The sequence below is a fragment of the Lissotriton helveticus genome, chromosome 8 (genome assembly GCF_964261635.1).
Source record: "Lissotriton helveticus chromosome 8, aLisHel1.1, whole genome shotgun sequence".
In the NCBI taxonomy this organism is placed as follows: Eukaryota; Metazoa; Chordata; class Amphibia; order Caudata; family Salamandridae; genus Lissotriton; species Lissotriton helveticus.
Window position 1 is genome coordinate 149873571 of NC_136069.1, and position 16016 is coordinate 149889586.

Below are 16016 nucleotides of genomic sequence, written 5' to 3' on the forward strand. Positions count from 1 at the left end.
CCTACATATTTTGTCATATCTCTAATAGAATCGTCCCAAAAAGACAACCCTGAAGGACTGGCCCTATACCTTAAAGAATGATCTGCCTCTTTTCATTTGATAATGCTGTATTCACATTACCCAGTAAACCAATGGCTCTCTGGACCCACTGGTATAACGCTCCTGGATTTACAGGGCTCTCATTTAGATGAGCCTCCTCACCAATTTCACGTTAAGGGCCCAATAACATCTAAAAGACGGCCCTAACTGGATCTTAATCCACTACCTAGACCTTTTCAAGAAGCCTTTCCATTTTTAGTTACGAATGCTTAGCATCCAAGTCCGGTGTCGTGGCAACCTTATATTGTAAAGATGGTTGCAGACATTCTGATCTCAAAAGAGATCTGACCTCTTTCCGCATTTCCCTTCTCAACCAGAAGGTGATATAATTTGCCACATGTTGGAATGGTGCCCACTCAGGGGACAGAGGATGTTTTATCAACAGAGGATCAAACATTTCATCCCCTAATGAAGCAAATATTGCAATCTTTGATCCTAAGGCATTACTTGCCTCGTCTGAGGTTCCCTTTTTCGTAACCTCTAATACGCCATGGTCAGAATCAAAATCCGATGAGTAGGACAAGACAGTCTCTGCCTCTAAAACCTCATCAGAATCAATTGTCTGTGAAACTTCTTTTGGGCCTCTGTTGTGCCCATCCTCAGTGCCTTCTGCACTAAGCATTTCATTCACACCATCTTTCAAAGTCTCCTACCTTGACCTTCTTTGATTTACCAAGGTATTCTTTCCCTGATGTTCTTTTCCTCTGAACCTTTCCTATCTAACCTGAACATTCTGCTACGTCACAACTTTGGCTTTTTCTTTAACCTGCTGCCTTAAAATAGTCTATTTTACGCTGGTCTACAATGAATCTAACTTTTTATCAATGGTGTCAGATATCTATCCACATTAAGCTTGGTTCACCATTCCCTCACTTGTCTTCCTTTCTGCCCTCTAACTGCTCCTCTGACATCCTTTTCCACGTGTAAAAAATATAATTTATTATAGATGCCATAATAAGTATCAAATCTCCCTCTAAATCATATTACTGTTCTTGTTCTAAATAGGACAACTGCCAATATTCATCTCACAAGCCGTTATCTTATTAACTTCTCCTCAAGCTATCCCATTCTTCTAAAATGGTTGTTAAATTGTTCTGTTTGACTGTATCCCAACCTTTTAAAATGTCTGTCATGCTGGTCACGTTCAGGAGTGCAGGTATTTTCTTTTAATGCTAATTGATTTTACAAAGTGAAGTGGCTTCCAATCCCAAAATAAAGACGGGAAGCCTTTGCTCGCACATACCCACAAGGGCGGACTAGAGTGAGTGTAATAACTAACTACTCGCAGCTGCGAATGCTTCAAGTGCGGACACATCACTCTGCAAACAGCCTTAGCACGAAGACGCGCTTGCCCACTTGAATGTGCGACAACTGAAAGGAAGCACCAGACCTACAGCCACCCTCTACCTATCCCTGCGCTTTCCGATTCACATTAGGAACATTTTAAACTACAATGTATTTCTAAAACAAATCCTTGTTAATAATGATATATAATTTTCAGACTGTTAACATTCCTAACATTTCAATGCAATCTAATTAAATCTAATGCCCCATAACGCAACGCTTGAAAAAACGTAACCAGTCATACTGTTTATTAAACAAAACCATTAGCTACAATCCAATATCAAAACACATCCTTTTAAAAAATGTCTTATAAGTATTCTAAATAAAGAGCACTTAACTTGTGAGCAGCAGCAACAAAAGGAGTTGTGTGTTCTTAGACTTTACAGACTGTAAGAACGCTTAAAGGTCTAAATTCTCTCTTTCTATTGTTGCTGTTGTGAGTGTAGCAATAAAAGAGGCACTGATTAATGTTAACCACTGTAGCTTGACATAAAATCTAAAAGAAGGACTAAGACAAATGTAGCCACATAGGGGTAGAAAAACAATATAAAAAGGTGAGAGGCATGAGAAATGGTTTTACTATTGTGTCAAAAAATGACTTATAGTAAGAGCATAATTTCTGATGCAACAACTCCTTTTCACCAGTGGTTAACTGAGAAAGCTTACTTTTAAGGTGAAGGTCGTGTTATTCTGCTCCTCTTGGGAAGCTATTCCTGCTGGCCCTTATAAGTGGGTCAGTCTGGAGGGGAATACAAGTGAGGATCTATGCGGATAGGGGTGAAATTAAGGTAAAGATCTGAAGAAAAGAATAGTCAGATATACATGTATATGGAAAAAGTGCAGAGGTTTATTGCTGCAATTCGTTTTAAAGGTAACGATGTTCACTGACGTTTAGTGGAAAGAAAAGTCAAAGGTGAAAGTGTGTTACTTTTGCTTAGTGTTCTAGGTGGCAAGGTCATTCACTTTGTAAGTGCATGATAAGAATAAAAATGTAATGGGACCGACTATCACCACTTCTCTTCCTCATTGTTTTCATTACATTAGAATTTCTTCAGATGAACAACCTACCAACACAGCAAAAAAGTGGAACAGGTCTTGCTTTTTTTTAAATTCACCTTACATGAAACAATGTCAGGACTGTGTATTTTACTCACTAAACCAGATTTTCCACAAAATTGACATTGAATCACACTAGCCATCTCTATTCTAACTCTACTGCTAGCTTTCATCTGAGCTTCCATGACTTGTTAGAACCTTTATCTGAATTATGTTGCAGGCTCCTGTTACTTCCTGGCACAAAATAATCCTTTGCCTCTGCAAGTGACATCACCCAGTCAACATTCTCCAGACCGGTACCTGAAGAACCAGGTGGATACTGATAGGCAGAGTGTAAACACCAGGGTCTGCTGGTCAGCCAAACTCAACACAGACACAAGAGGTGTGCTGGTCATAAGCACCCTCCAACCCACTCACCATCAGTACAAATTAAAGACTGCATGCTCAACTTTGGTTTTTCTTAAGTACAGCTCAATTTTCAAATCGGGCTAACATTCTCCGCATAATCTGAAAGTTAAGCTATCTCTAATTAAGGAAAATAAAAGCTCATATTGAGGTTAATTTGGCTGAAATCAAGAGTACCTTGAACCATTCCGATTTACCAGTCCAAGATACCCTCTGTTACAATATTTAGCCACATGCTGGAGGATTATAAGCTCATTCTTCTATGATGAATGGGGCCATAGAAATACGGACCCCTTTGAGGAGCCTATAAAATGCAGAATGCTGCAGGCACGTACGGTTGAGTTTAGGAAGGAGCATTCCCCATTTGTGACTTCTGAACCAGATGTAGTTGGAAAGGTCATCAGGTACTACAGAAGCTCAAGTCTTGCAAGAAGTGCTCCCCTCAAATGGCTCCAGCAACGGAGAGATGGCAAATTTCAATTATACACATGCAACAGCTTACCTTCCACCACAAAGTTGTTCACAGCACCCTTCGGGGGAGAACCTCTAATTTGACAGTGACCAGCGATGGCCCCCTCAGCTCTAAAGTATTGAATTCCAGAAGAAAAAAAAACAAGAACTCCACGAACGCAGTACACTAGGCAGAAAATGTACCCCAGCACAAAATGCACCTGCTGAAAACTATGTGCTGCATCTAATGTACTGCCTGACGCCCATTGTTAACAGCAAGTGCAGCAGTGAGAGGTGAGGTCTGTCAAACCAGGCAAATCTAAACTAAAACAAAATCACACACCTTACAGGAAGAGTAGACATTGAACAAAATGGAAGGTGCCAGAGAAGCAAATTCTTGTGTCCAGCCTGATAGAAAGAAAAAAGATGGGTGTAGCGGTTGTTGCACAGGTGAGGTAGAACTCTCTCAAATGGTAGAACGTAGATGAGGACTGGCCATTCTGACACTCTGGAATTTCCCCAGTAGGTTAGACAGCTGTTTGCATAGCAGGATGGGTCGCCATGTCCCAACTATACACTTTGACCTCATTGTAGTTGCAGCGGTGTGTGGCTGGTTTGAACATTACTGCCATACATGAGGGATGCTCTCAAATAGAGGGCTCCAAGATCATTTTAAAGTGACAGTGCTTTTTTTAGAAGCATTTTCTTGTCCTGGGAGACGGTGTAGACAATTCAAAATTAGTTAGGAACCAGAGAACAGGGCAAAAAAGTACAGCTAGAAACAAAACTCAAAGAAATCAGTTATCAAATATGTTTTCCATTAAAAAATGTTGCTGGAATGCAAAATGTTCGCTTATATTTTCGTTTCTTCTCCTTTAGTCACGTCTGGTTCGGAACAAATCTCTTGGTATTCTCTGGAAGTTAGGACGTACCCGGAGATGGCCCGCAGAAAGTCTTCCAGTGGGCAAAAGGCAGATCTGCATCTTCTCACCACTTGCTCCTAAACAGAAAATCAGGATGAAAACTTGAAAAACAGAACATTCACAGGTGAAAGAAGTAACATGTAGTGTGTGAAAGGTTGCCATCTTTTGGGACAAGCTTTTGTTATTTGGTACAGATATTCATGTCAAATAAGATTTGCCTTCAACTTAATATTCAAGAAATCCTAAAGCATCCACAATCACTAGATCAAGGAGATAAATGTACGTCTAGTACATAAGTCACAGCTATACGTGGGTAGCATTAGATGACATATGCAGACATCAGTCCCTGAGCAGGCCTCGAAAAATTATAACAATTTCACTAGACCTGCAGGTCTAGTGACTTAAATAATCTACTTGACCTATTTAAAATGCTCTTGACCTATTAACTGGTTATCACATACGAGAGCACCATCAAATGTGCACGTTCAGCAGGTCTGCAGTACAAAAAACTCTTTTGTTTGATTTAATAGACTAAACTTTCTTTACATATATAATACAAATCTAGCCACATATAGGATACAGGTGACGCCTGACTTGCCTCTTAGTTCATTAACAACATTTTCATCAGGGCAGGGGCAGGCATGTTTCTCAAATCATGTTTACAAACTAGCACTTTTAATAAATACATAACGAAAGCATGAAGTGGTAGCACACGGTCATTTGTAATCAGCTGATTTTACATTGAAATGGCCACAAACCTTCCATTTGACATGCAGCTTTACTGATACATTTATATAGTGTACAAACAATGTTTGGAAATAGAGTTTCTGCAAATATGTGTCATTTGTACATCACCAAGTAAAGTGTTCTGTTTGGCTCAATTTAACTCTTTGTTTACATCACACTTCTTAATTACAAAAAACTTTTGCTTTTGTAATTACCGATATATTTTGAAATATTTGTAATATTAATTTACAGGCTTTTTATTTAAATGTTGTGTGTTAGAGAAAAATAACTGATATTTTTAGACAGCTCACTTGACAAAAACCTCTTACTCTAAGAGAGAAAAAAAATAAACCTCATTTTCCAAGCAGCAATTAGTTAAAAGACAAACCGACATTTGAGCGCTTTCCTTTAACAGACAGCAAATGTGTCAAGATAAAAACAAGATTTAATGGCATCTTTATTGCTCATTCCCTTTCTGAATGAACAGAACACCTTCGCCTTTCCAGCCTAAGTTTACTCACCAGATGGGACTAGTAGGTGCTAAAAATAGCTCGATCTGATAAAAGTTTACCCGCAATTGCGAGGGGGTGAGTAGGTATTTCGAGGCCCACTGAGGCCATATAACCTAAGCAGCTTGCTTAATCTACATTATTACGCTTTCGTATCTTGATGAGAAAGACCTAGAACTGGAGGAAACAGTTATTGGCATATTGTGCCATACTTATTCACATATATCTTCTTGGTAATAAACATCGCTCCCAATTTAAAGATGAGTAAATATGAATTCACATTGTTCAGCACTAGCTTGGAGATGAAACCTGTTAGACCAGACAGCCTTGGGGTGGTCTTGCCTCCAACTTTTTGACTTACGCCTCCATTTTCTGACCTCATTTTTGCCGATATTAGGACTCTGCGCACTTTACCCCCACTAACCAGTGCTAAAGAAAAAGTTACTTCCCTTTGGTACCGCCTTATCTGGTAGAGACTATATCTAGCTGCAGATTCCTTACTTTTGAAATTCCTAGGCATCAGACTGGATCTGGAAGATTTTTTTTAACAGTACCCTTGCACGCTGGTAGGTGTCTGTGTCCGTCGTCGTCCATGCCTGAATAATGTGGCGGTACCTATATAGGCACAACCCAGGCATGCTGACATCTGTTACTTTTTCACAACTGTGCATCAACCCTGACTCTAGAAATCTGTCAGCAGAATGGGGAGGATGGATATGTCGGTAAGGAATCTAATCTGCGGCTAGATATAGTCTCTACCGGATAGAGTGTTACCTAAGGTAAGTAGCTTGTTGATTTGATAGAGATTACTAGCTGCTAATTCCTTGCCTTTGAATAGATAACCAAGCAATAACATCTGTAGGACAGAACGGGGGCGAAGTGCCCATCCTTGCAGACCTGACTGTCCAGGCAATGATGTTTAGTAAACGTGTGCAGGGATGCCCAAGTTGCTACCTGACAGGTATCCAGGACCAGAACTCCGCGTGCTAAAGCAATGGTCGCAGCTTTCAGCTCTGGTGGAAGGAGCTTGTATGCCTTTAGGAGGTTGCTTCTTTACCAATGTGTAGCATATCCTGGTGCAGAGTATAACCCATCAAAAGATGGTGCACTTCTGCACCGCCTGACCTTTCTTTGCTCCAACATACCCCACAAAGGGTGCCCAAAGCAGAGTTCTGCTGGGCATGGGTAAGAATAAAAAGTAAAATATCAGAAAGGGACGCAGAAAGTGGGTCAATGGACTTTTCTGTACAATATGATACAAATCACTTCCAACGGCAGGAGTATACCTTCTTGGGGGAGGAACCCCTGGCTGCCGGAATAGCACTGCAGACTTCAGGAGACAGGTCGAAAGCTATCAAATGCCGCAGCTCAATTGCCATGCAAAAAAAGGAGATGACCGGTTCAGGTGGAGGGTCCTCCCCTGTTGCTGCGCCAGAAGATCCTCCCGAACGCGTAGCCTGATGGGAGTATCGATGGCCATGCTCAGTAGATTGGGATACCAGTGTCTCCTTGCCCAGTACGGAGCCACAAGAATTACTTGGGCTCAGTCGTTCCTGATCTTCCTGAGAACTCTGGGTAGGAGTGGTATGGGCGGTAAGGCATACAGGAGGCAAAAGCTCCATTTGAGAAAAAAAGCGTCTGCAAGCGAGAGCCACCTCTGAAACTACTATACAAAAAATGGGTTAACCCAATAAAGTCACTGGGACCTGGGTATCTAGCGTTAAGAGGAGGGGGTCCCAGTAAAACAAACGTTCAGTTGAATAAAGCAAATGAAAAGTAAATACATCTATAATGTTATAATTCACATTATAGGGAAAAATTACACATATGTACAAATTACAGTTGTATTGGTGCCCCAAAGGGGTGGGGGGAAGGGACGTGCAATCGTGAGGGTAGTGTGGGAACGGATGGTGATATTAGAACCACGTATTATTCAGACATTTGTATAAATTCAATGTCGAACAGACAATAGGAGAAAACAAATCAACAATTAAATTCACACAACACATGCCCCGATGTCCATACTATGCATGAATTTATGGGTTGGAGGAGGCTGTGTACTGAAGTTAGAGAGTCGACGTTTCGACCCAAGTAGCGCAGGAGTCATTAAGGTCCTTGCAGTTGGGTCTTCATCAGGACAGGACGGGGGAAGTGGGGCCAACAACCTAAATTTAAATAAATATAAGGAGTAAGTCTTAATTGAAACTGACTGATTCATAGTGATAGGGTATTCACATTACATATATTACACATACCTGAGTCTATCAGTGTTCGTCGTTAATTAAATCAGAAGAGTTGGTAATGGATATTGAATCCTACAATGATAAAGTAGTTCTGATCAAGATAAAGATTAGGTTGACCAGTGTCCACCAAAGCGGTTGAACAAGGGAATTAAAAAACGGAATTAGAAAACTTACTTAAGAAATGCAGTCCAATATCCCAGAGGGATATGGCACACCGATCCAGTCGTTGGGCATAGGTAGGTGGGGGGGAAAACTCTCAGCGTATCTAGTTAAAGAGAACATTAGGTCAATATGGCCAGGGTGTAATTATTAGTGAGGAGATTGCGCAAAAGCAGTACTCAGTAAAGCTTACCGAGTAGCGTAGATTGTGTCCAAATCCCCAGCGTGTCGGGTAAAAATGGAATGGGTCCGAGTAAATCAGATTCCTGAACAAAAGGGGGCAGAAGGAGGGCGTCAGTACGAGATATATACAATAAGTGGGATCAATGTTGGGACGAGTCACTGCGGGGAGAACGGAGTCTTACCAGATTAAAACGGCTCAGCGGCAATGAAGCGTCTCTCTCGGCTGCCTCGAGGAGAACGCCGGCCTTCCTGTTGACACGGTAGACATGGCAACCAGGAGGTCACGTGATAATAGTAAACGAAAAAAGACTACGCGACTCGATTGTAGTCAAAGTGACGTTGTCGGGAGACTGTGGTTAGATGGTATTATTTAGTTGGCTGGAAGAATCTTCCATTATAGAGTAACGGGGGGACTGGATAAATGGAGTGGTACTTGCGGCTACCGCGGGGAGAGCGAGGGTCTCCCAGTGTGGTTAGCGCTGGCATGGCAACCGTAGTAAAGAAAGGACTAAACAAATTACTCGTAGTCATGGTTACGTCTAAGTGAGACAGGGGTAGGCGGTATTGTTATTATTGGACACTTGGAGTTGCTCTATTAATAAACAGGGAAATTAGTAAGTCACATTGGGAGAAGGGAGTAAGCAACCTATAGTTGTGAGGCATTAATACAATAAGCATAGTAATAACTGCGAACCAATCACATGATGGTTAAGGCAGTACTCATATACGGCATATCAAGCAATGTACATCATGGAATAAATTATAGTACTGTATTGTTATTATTGGACACTTGGAGTTGCTCTATTAATAAACGGGGAAATTGGTAAGTCACATTGGGAGAAGGGGGTAAGCAACCTATAGTTGTGAGGCATTAATACAATAAGCGTAGTAATAACTGCGAACCAATCACATGATGGTTAAGGCAGTACTCATATACGGCATATCAAGCAATGTACATCATGAGATAAATTATAGTACTCGGTGTTAGTCACACTAAAGTGTCGCCAGATATGTATACATTTACTACAGTGTATAACACCAGTGGGTGGTACCCACATATATTGAAGAACAAAAACATCCAAAACATACAAAAATGTACAAGAATAGCCATGATCGATCAGACTGCGTACCTGTCACCAGATGGTAAAGCAGTGTCAGTCTAAGGGAATTATAGTTCAGAAGAGAGAATCTGCGACATTCAGGGTAAGGTTGCAAGCTGAGAGAAAGAGCTATCATGCTCGTTTAAACCTGAATGGATTGAGTTGAAGAAGAACATCCATTTTAGTTCTCTGAGGTTTAGTATAGTTGAAATGCTACCGCCCCTTGGGCCCAACGTGGCTTTCTCAATCACAACCCATCTTAAGCTTTCCGGTGGGTGTGCAGCTGCTTTGAAGTGATCTACTAGGGGAGCCCCGGCAACTTCACATCTTATTCTACTCATGTGTTGCAGAATACGTTGTTTGATCTTCTGTTGAGTTTGACCAATGTAAATCATGTCGCATGGGCAAACAATGGCATATATCACCGTAGAAGTGTTGCAGTTCGTGAGAGTTTTTAATTGGATCTTATTCTGTTTATGTTGAAACTCTTTGGTCTGCATCGTGCTGTCGCAGGCTTTGCATTGTCCGCATTTGAAGTGCCCTATCACTGGTGGAAGATTCCAAAGTGTTCTCACAGTAGATTCTGGCTGGGTGGGTAGAAGCGAACGTACCACATAATCTCTAACACTCTTTGATTTTTTGAAAGCATGGAGAGGCTTGTCCGGTTGTCCAATGTCATCTGCAACCAGTTGCCAGTGATGATTCACAATTTTCTTAATTTGGTTGCTTTTGGTGGTGACGCATACAATGCGATCCATCGAATTGGTGGCGGGGTCTTTACCTTGTAGAAGTTCTTCTCTCGGGTAGAACCAAGCTCTCTTGCGAGCCTTGGTTACCAGTCTTTTAGGATAGCCACGAGCCTTCAGGCGGATAGATAAGTCTTCTGATTGTTGGAAATAATGTTCCTTAATGGAACAGTTCCTGCGAATGCGCAGGAACTGTCCAAATGGTAGATTATCCCTCAGTGCACGGGGATGATGACTACTATATTGAAGTAGGGAGTTCCTCTCAGATGGTTTACGGTAAAGAGTTGTTAGAAGTATCCCCTGTTGGTGGTAGATGGTGATGTCAAGAAAGTAAATTTTTTGGTTATCCGACTGGACAGTGAACTGTAGATGGGGCGATTGTTGGTTGAGCCAGCCGTGAAAGTCAGTGAATGTGGTCAGGTCGCCGGTCCAGATTATTAGGATGTCGTCTATGTAACGAACCCATGTGTTTAGATGGTGTTGAAACGGATTACGATTGTTCAATACGTTAGTATCTTCGAAGGCTGCCATATATAGGATGGCTACGTCTGGGGCAAAGGGAGCCCCCATTGCCACGCCTTTGATTTGCAGGTAGAAGTCATTTTTAAACGTGAAAAAGTTCTTGGTCATTGCAATTCGCAATAATGCTGTGATAAATTCAGTTGGAACTAGCATAGGCGATGGTCGTGAGTCTAAATACCTGGTAATAACCGCTAGTGCTTCTTCTTGTGGAATGGAGGTGTACAGTGATACCACATCACAAGTGGCCAGAAGTTGTGTCGATGGATCAAATGGTGAATTCTCAACCAGATTGATGGTTTGTAACGTATCCCTCAGGTATGTCGGTGTTGTCTCTGCCAACGGTTTTAAGAAAAAATCAATGTAACTTCCTAGTGGTTCTAGGATAGAACCACATCCTGAGACAATCGGGCGTCCAGGGGGGTTGGTCATATCCTTATGAATTTTAGGCAGTGTGTAGATTGTTGCCAGGCGTGGGTGCTGCTGATTCAGGAACTCAAATTCGGTTTTGGAAAGAAAGCCCTGATCGAGTCCGAGTTGGGTTATTGCTGAGATCTCACGTGCTATTGCTTGTGTGGGGTCGGAACGTAGTTTCTTGTAGCTAATACCATCTGTCAATTGGCGTTGGATCTCAGACTCATATTTCTTGATGTCTTGAATGACGATGGCTCCGCCCTTATCAGCAGGCTTTATCACCACCTCCCTATTGTTTGCCAATGATTGAAGGGAGTTTCTTTCAATTTTACTGGTGTTGTACTTGGTATAGGTATGATCAAGCAGAGTAGAGTTAACATCTCTCCATACAACCGCCTCGAAAGCTAAGATCTTACTGGTCATTGTGCAGGATGGTGGCACAAAGGTAGATGGAACCCTAAGGCCCGTGTGTGAGGGGTTCCTGTATGGTCCAGTATTCCTGAAGAAATATTTGAGCCTAACTTTCCTGAAGAATTTGAAGAGTTCCGTCCGTACTGTAAAGGGGTCTGGTCGGCTGGTAGGGACATACGATAGCCCTTTACTTAATGCACGTGTTTCATGTTCATTAAGTGTATATTGCGAGATATTGACAATAGGGTTGGTAGTGGATGTATCTCTTACCACCGGTAGGTCTTGTTCCGTGTGGTTCGTTCCCCGTGTTGTTCCTGTTGGAAGTGAACCTGTTTGGGAGCTTGGCCACGTCCGGTATCCCAGTTGGTATTGCTCTGGTTCTGGCCACGTGATTGGCCTCTGGTGGAATAATTCCCTCTCCCTCTCGGGGGGCGCCATGGTGTGGGGCGTGGTCCTAAAAAAGGTGCGTATTGGGGTTGGTCGTATCCGTGATCTGGATAATAGTATGGGCGACTGGGGCCAGCAAAATCCTGCTCACCTTCGGAGCTGTAGGAGGAATCGGAGAAGGTGGTATAATTTCTTCTGCCACGAAAGTTTCCTCTGCTCCTATTGGTGAATCTACCCTGTTGGTCTTGTTTGTAGTAGTCGTCTTGGAGATAAGGGTAGGTTTTCTTTTTATCGTAGAGTCTGATATCTCTCGCCAGTTTTTCTAATTTCCTGTTTTGTGTGGTGAGATCAAAATCTTTCAAGGTAGCTTCCAGGTTGTTGAGGGTTTCTTTGGCACCTGCTAGGTTGGAATCTGCAGCGATTTCGGCTCTCAACGACTTAATTTCACTGGTCAATAGCTGGATTTGAAGGGCAGCCGTCTCTACCCCAAGCACCATCCAGTGGCGGGAGCAGTTGTTGGATATATGGCTGAACCCTTCCCTGAATTTGGGCACCTCCACAAAGATGGCTGGTTCAATCTTTATCTGTAGGCCAATGGGAATAATGTTCTCTTTGAGATATTTCGTGAGCAGATGGCCGTGCCAACGGGTGCGGATCAGTTTCTTTTCTAAGCGCTCAAGGCGTTGAATTTTATCTTTAAGACTAAAGTCTATGGTAGATATGTCGCTTGATAGGAAGTTATGGTCGGGATTCTCGAGGAGCCGATCAATGTAATCCTCAGAATATGACAAAAGTTCACGTTCGACCATGGTTTAAGGAATACCCTAGGATATAGAAATGAATTCTAAGAAGGAACCTCGCAGACAGTGTCTGCACGAAGTGCTATACAAAAAATGGGTTAACCCAATAAAGTCACTGGGACCTGGGTATCTAGCGTTAAGAGGAGGGGGTCCCAGTAAAACAAACGTTCAGTTGAATAAAGCAAATGAAAAGTAAATACATCTATAATGTTATAATTCACATTATAGGGAAAAATTACACATATGTACAAATTACAGTTGTATTGGTGCCCCAAAGGGGTGGGGGGAAGGGACGTGCAATCGTGAGGGTAGTGTGGGAACGGATGGTGATATTAGAACCACGTATTATTCAGACATTTGTATAAATTCAATGTCGAACAGACAATAGGAGAAAACAAATCAACAATTAAATTCACACAACACATGCCCCGATGTCCATACTATGCATGAATTTATGGGTTGGAGGAGGCTGTGTACTGAAGTTAGAGAGTCGACGTTTCGACCCAAGTAGCGCAGGAGTCATTAAGGTCCTTGCAGTTGGGTCTTCATCAGGACAGGACGGGGGAAGTGGGGCCAACAACCTAAATTTAAATAAATATAAGGAGTAAGTCTTAATTGAAACTGACTGATTCATAGTGATAGGGTATTCACATTACATATATTACACATACCTGAGTCTATCAGTGTTCGTCGTTAATTAAATCAGAAGAGTTGGTAATGGATATTGAATCCTACAATGATAAAGTAGTTCTGATCAAGATAAAGATTAGGTTGACCAGTGTCCACCAAAGCGGTTGAACAAGGGAATTAAAAAACGGAATTAGAAAACTTACTTAAGAAATGCAGTCCAATATCCCAGAGGGATATGGCACACCGATCCAGTCGTTGGGCATAGGTAGGTGGGGGGGAAAACTCTCAGCGTATCTAGTTAAAGAGAACATTAGGTCAATATGGCCAGGGTGTAATTATTAGTGAGGAGATTGCGCAAAAGCAGTACTCAGTAAAGCTTACCGAGTAGCGTAGATTGTGTCCAAATCCCCAGCGTGTCGGGTAAAAATGGAATGGGTCCGAGTAAATCAGATTCCTGAACAAAAGGGGGCAGAAGGAGGGCGTCAGTACGAGATATATACAATAAGTGGGATCAATGTTGGGACGAGTCACTGCGGGGAGAACGGAGTCTTACCAGATTAAAACGGCTCAGCGGCAATGAAGCGTCTCTCTCGGCTGCCTCGAGGAGAACGCCGGCCTTCCTGTTGACACGGTAGACATGGCAACCAGGAGGTCACGTGATAATAGTAAACGAAAAAAGACTACGCGACTCGATTGTAGTCAAAGTGACGTTGTCGGGAGACTGTGGTTAGATGGTATTATTTAGTTGGCTGGAAGAATCTTCCATTATAGAGTAACGGGGGGACTGGATAAATGGAGTGGTACTTGCGGCTACCGCGGGGAGAGCGAGGGTCTCCCAGTGTGGTTAGCGCTGGCATGGCAACCGTAGTAAAGAAAGGACTAAACAAATTACTCGTAGTCATGGTTACGTCTAAGTGAGACAGGGGTAGGCGGTATTGTTATTATTGGACACTTGGAGTTGCTCTATTAATAAACGGGGAAATTAGTAAGTCACATTGGGAGAAGGGAGTAAGCAACCTATAGTTGTGAGGCATTAATACAATAAGCATAGTAATAACTGCGAACCAATCACATGATGGTTAAGGCAGTACTCATATACGGCATATCAAGCAATGTACATCATGGAATAAATTATAGTACTGTATTGTTATTATTGGACACTTGGAGTTGCTCTATTAATAAACGGGGAAATTGGTAAGTCACATTGGGAGAAGGGGGTAAGCAACCTATAGTTGTGAGGCATTAATACAATAAGCGTAGTAATAACTGCGAACCAATCACATGATGGTTAAGGCAGTACTCATATACGGCATATCAAGCAATGTACATCATGAGATAAATTATAGTACTCGGTGTTAGTCACACTAAAGTGTCGCCAGATATGTATACATTTACTACAGTGTATAACACCAGTGGGTGGTACCCACATATATTGAAGAACAAAAACATCCAAAACATACAAAAATGTACAAGAATAGCCATGATCGATCAGACTGCGTACCTGTCACCAGATGGTAAAGCAGTGTCAGTCTAAGGGAATTATAGTTCAGAAGAGAGAATCTGCGACATTCAGGGTAAGGTTGCAAGCTGAGAGAAAGAGCTATCATGCTCGTTTAAACCTGAATGGATTGAGTTGAAGAAGAACATCCATTTTAGTTCTCTGAGGTTTAATATAGTTGAAATGCTACCGCCCCTTGGGCCCAACGTGGCTTTCTCAATCACAACCCATCTTAAGCTTTCCGGTGGGTGTGCAGCTGCTTTGAAGTGATCTACTAGGGGAGCCCCGGCAACTTCACATCTTATTCTACTCATGTGTTGCAGAATACGTTGTTTGATCTTCTGTTGAGTTTGACCAATGTAAATCATGTCGCATGGGCAAACAATGGCATATATCACCGTAGAAGTGTTGCAGTTCGTGAGAGTTTTTAATTGGATCTTATTCTGTTTATGTTGAAACTCTTTGGTCTGCATCGTGCTGTCGCAGGTTTTGCATTGTCCGCATTTGAAGTGCCCTATCACTGGTGGAAGATTCCAAAGTGTTCTCACAGTAGATTCTGGCTGGGTGGGTAGAAGCGAACGTACCACATAATCTCTAACACTCTTTGATTTTTTGAAAGCATGGAGAGGCTTGTCCGGTTGTCCAATGTCATCTGCAACCAGTTGCCAGTGATGATTCACAATTTTCTTAATTTGGTTGCTTTTGGTGGTGAAGGTGGTGACGCATACAATGCGATCCATCGAATTGGTGGCGGGGTCTTTACCTTGTAGAAGTTCTTCTCTCGGGTAGAACCAAGCTCTCTTGCGAGCCTTGGTTACCAGTCTTTTAGGATAGCCACGAGCCTTCAGGCCTCTGAAACTACAGCATGCAAAATTGCTGACATTATGAGTTCTCTGCGGCGGCGAACAGATCTAACCTAAGCTCTCCCCACTGCTGAAAGAGACCATGTGTCACTCTGGTTAGAGACTCCATTCCTGATCCACCAGGCAGAGATGGCGGAGTTCGTCCAACCAGGCATTCAGGGAACCTGGCAGGTGTTGAACAAACACAGAAATGACCTGATGTGCCTGTTATGTCCAAAGACGCAGGACCTCTTAACAAAGGGTTCATGACCCCACCCGCCCTGTTTGTTGCAGTACCACATGGCGGTGGTGTTCCCTTGAAAACATTTTCGAGTTGTAACACAAATTTTTTTTATTTACTGTGTGAAATGCCTGTGCAAAAGGCACTTGTTAGACCTGGCATCTTTGGCGTGGTTTCCCCTGTCTTTTTGCCTCTACCGCCTGTATTTTTGATGCTGTGCTGGATTTCGTTTTTGCTGGTTTAGATACTTTGGGCACTTTGCCACTGCTGTTCAGTGTCAAAGTGCAAGTGCTCCCTGAGTAAATTGTTATTGTGATTGGTTATCCATGAT

The 16016-nt window shown here is 42.4% G+C and overlaps 1 protein-coding gene across 4 annotated transcripts in view; it reads right to left on the bottom strand.

The window, feature by feature from the left end:
* Window positions 1-1676: 1676 nt before the first annotated feature.
* The window catches only part of ACP6 (acid phosphatase 6, lysophosphatidic), a 126507-nt gene continuing 112167 nt past the window's right edge, over window positions 1677-16016 (bottom strand). For all 4 annotated transcript variants that reach the window (XM_078656773.1, XM_078656776.1, XM_078656775.1 and 1 more), the window contains exon 11: window positions 1677-4354. In XM_078656773.1, the coding sequence (XP_078512899.1) occupies window positions 4208-4354 (147 nt within the window). In that variant the 3' untranslated portion in view covers window positions 1677-4207. The remainder of the gene's footprint in view (window positions 4355-16016) is intronic.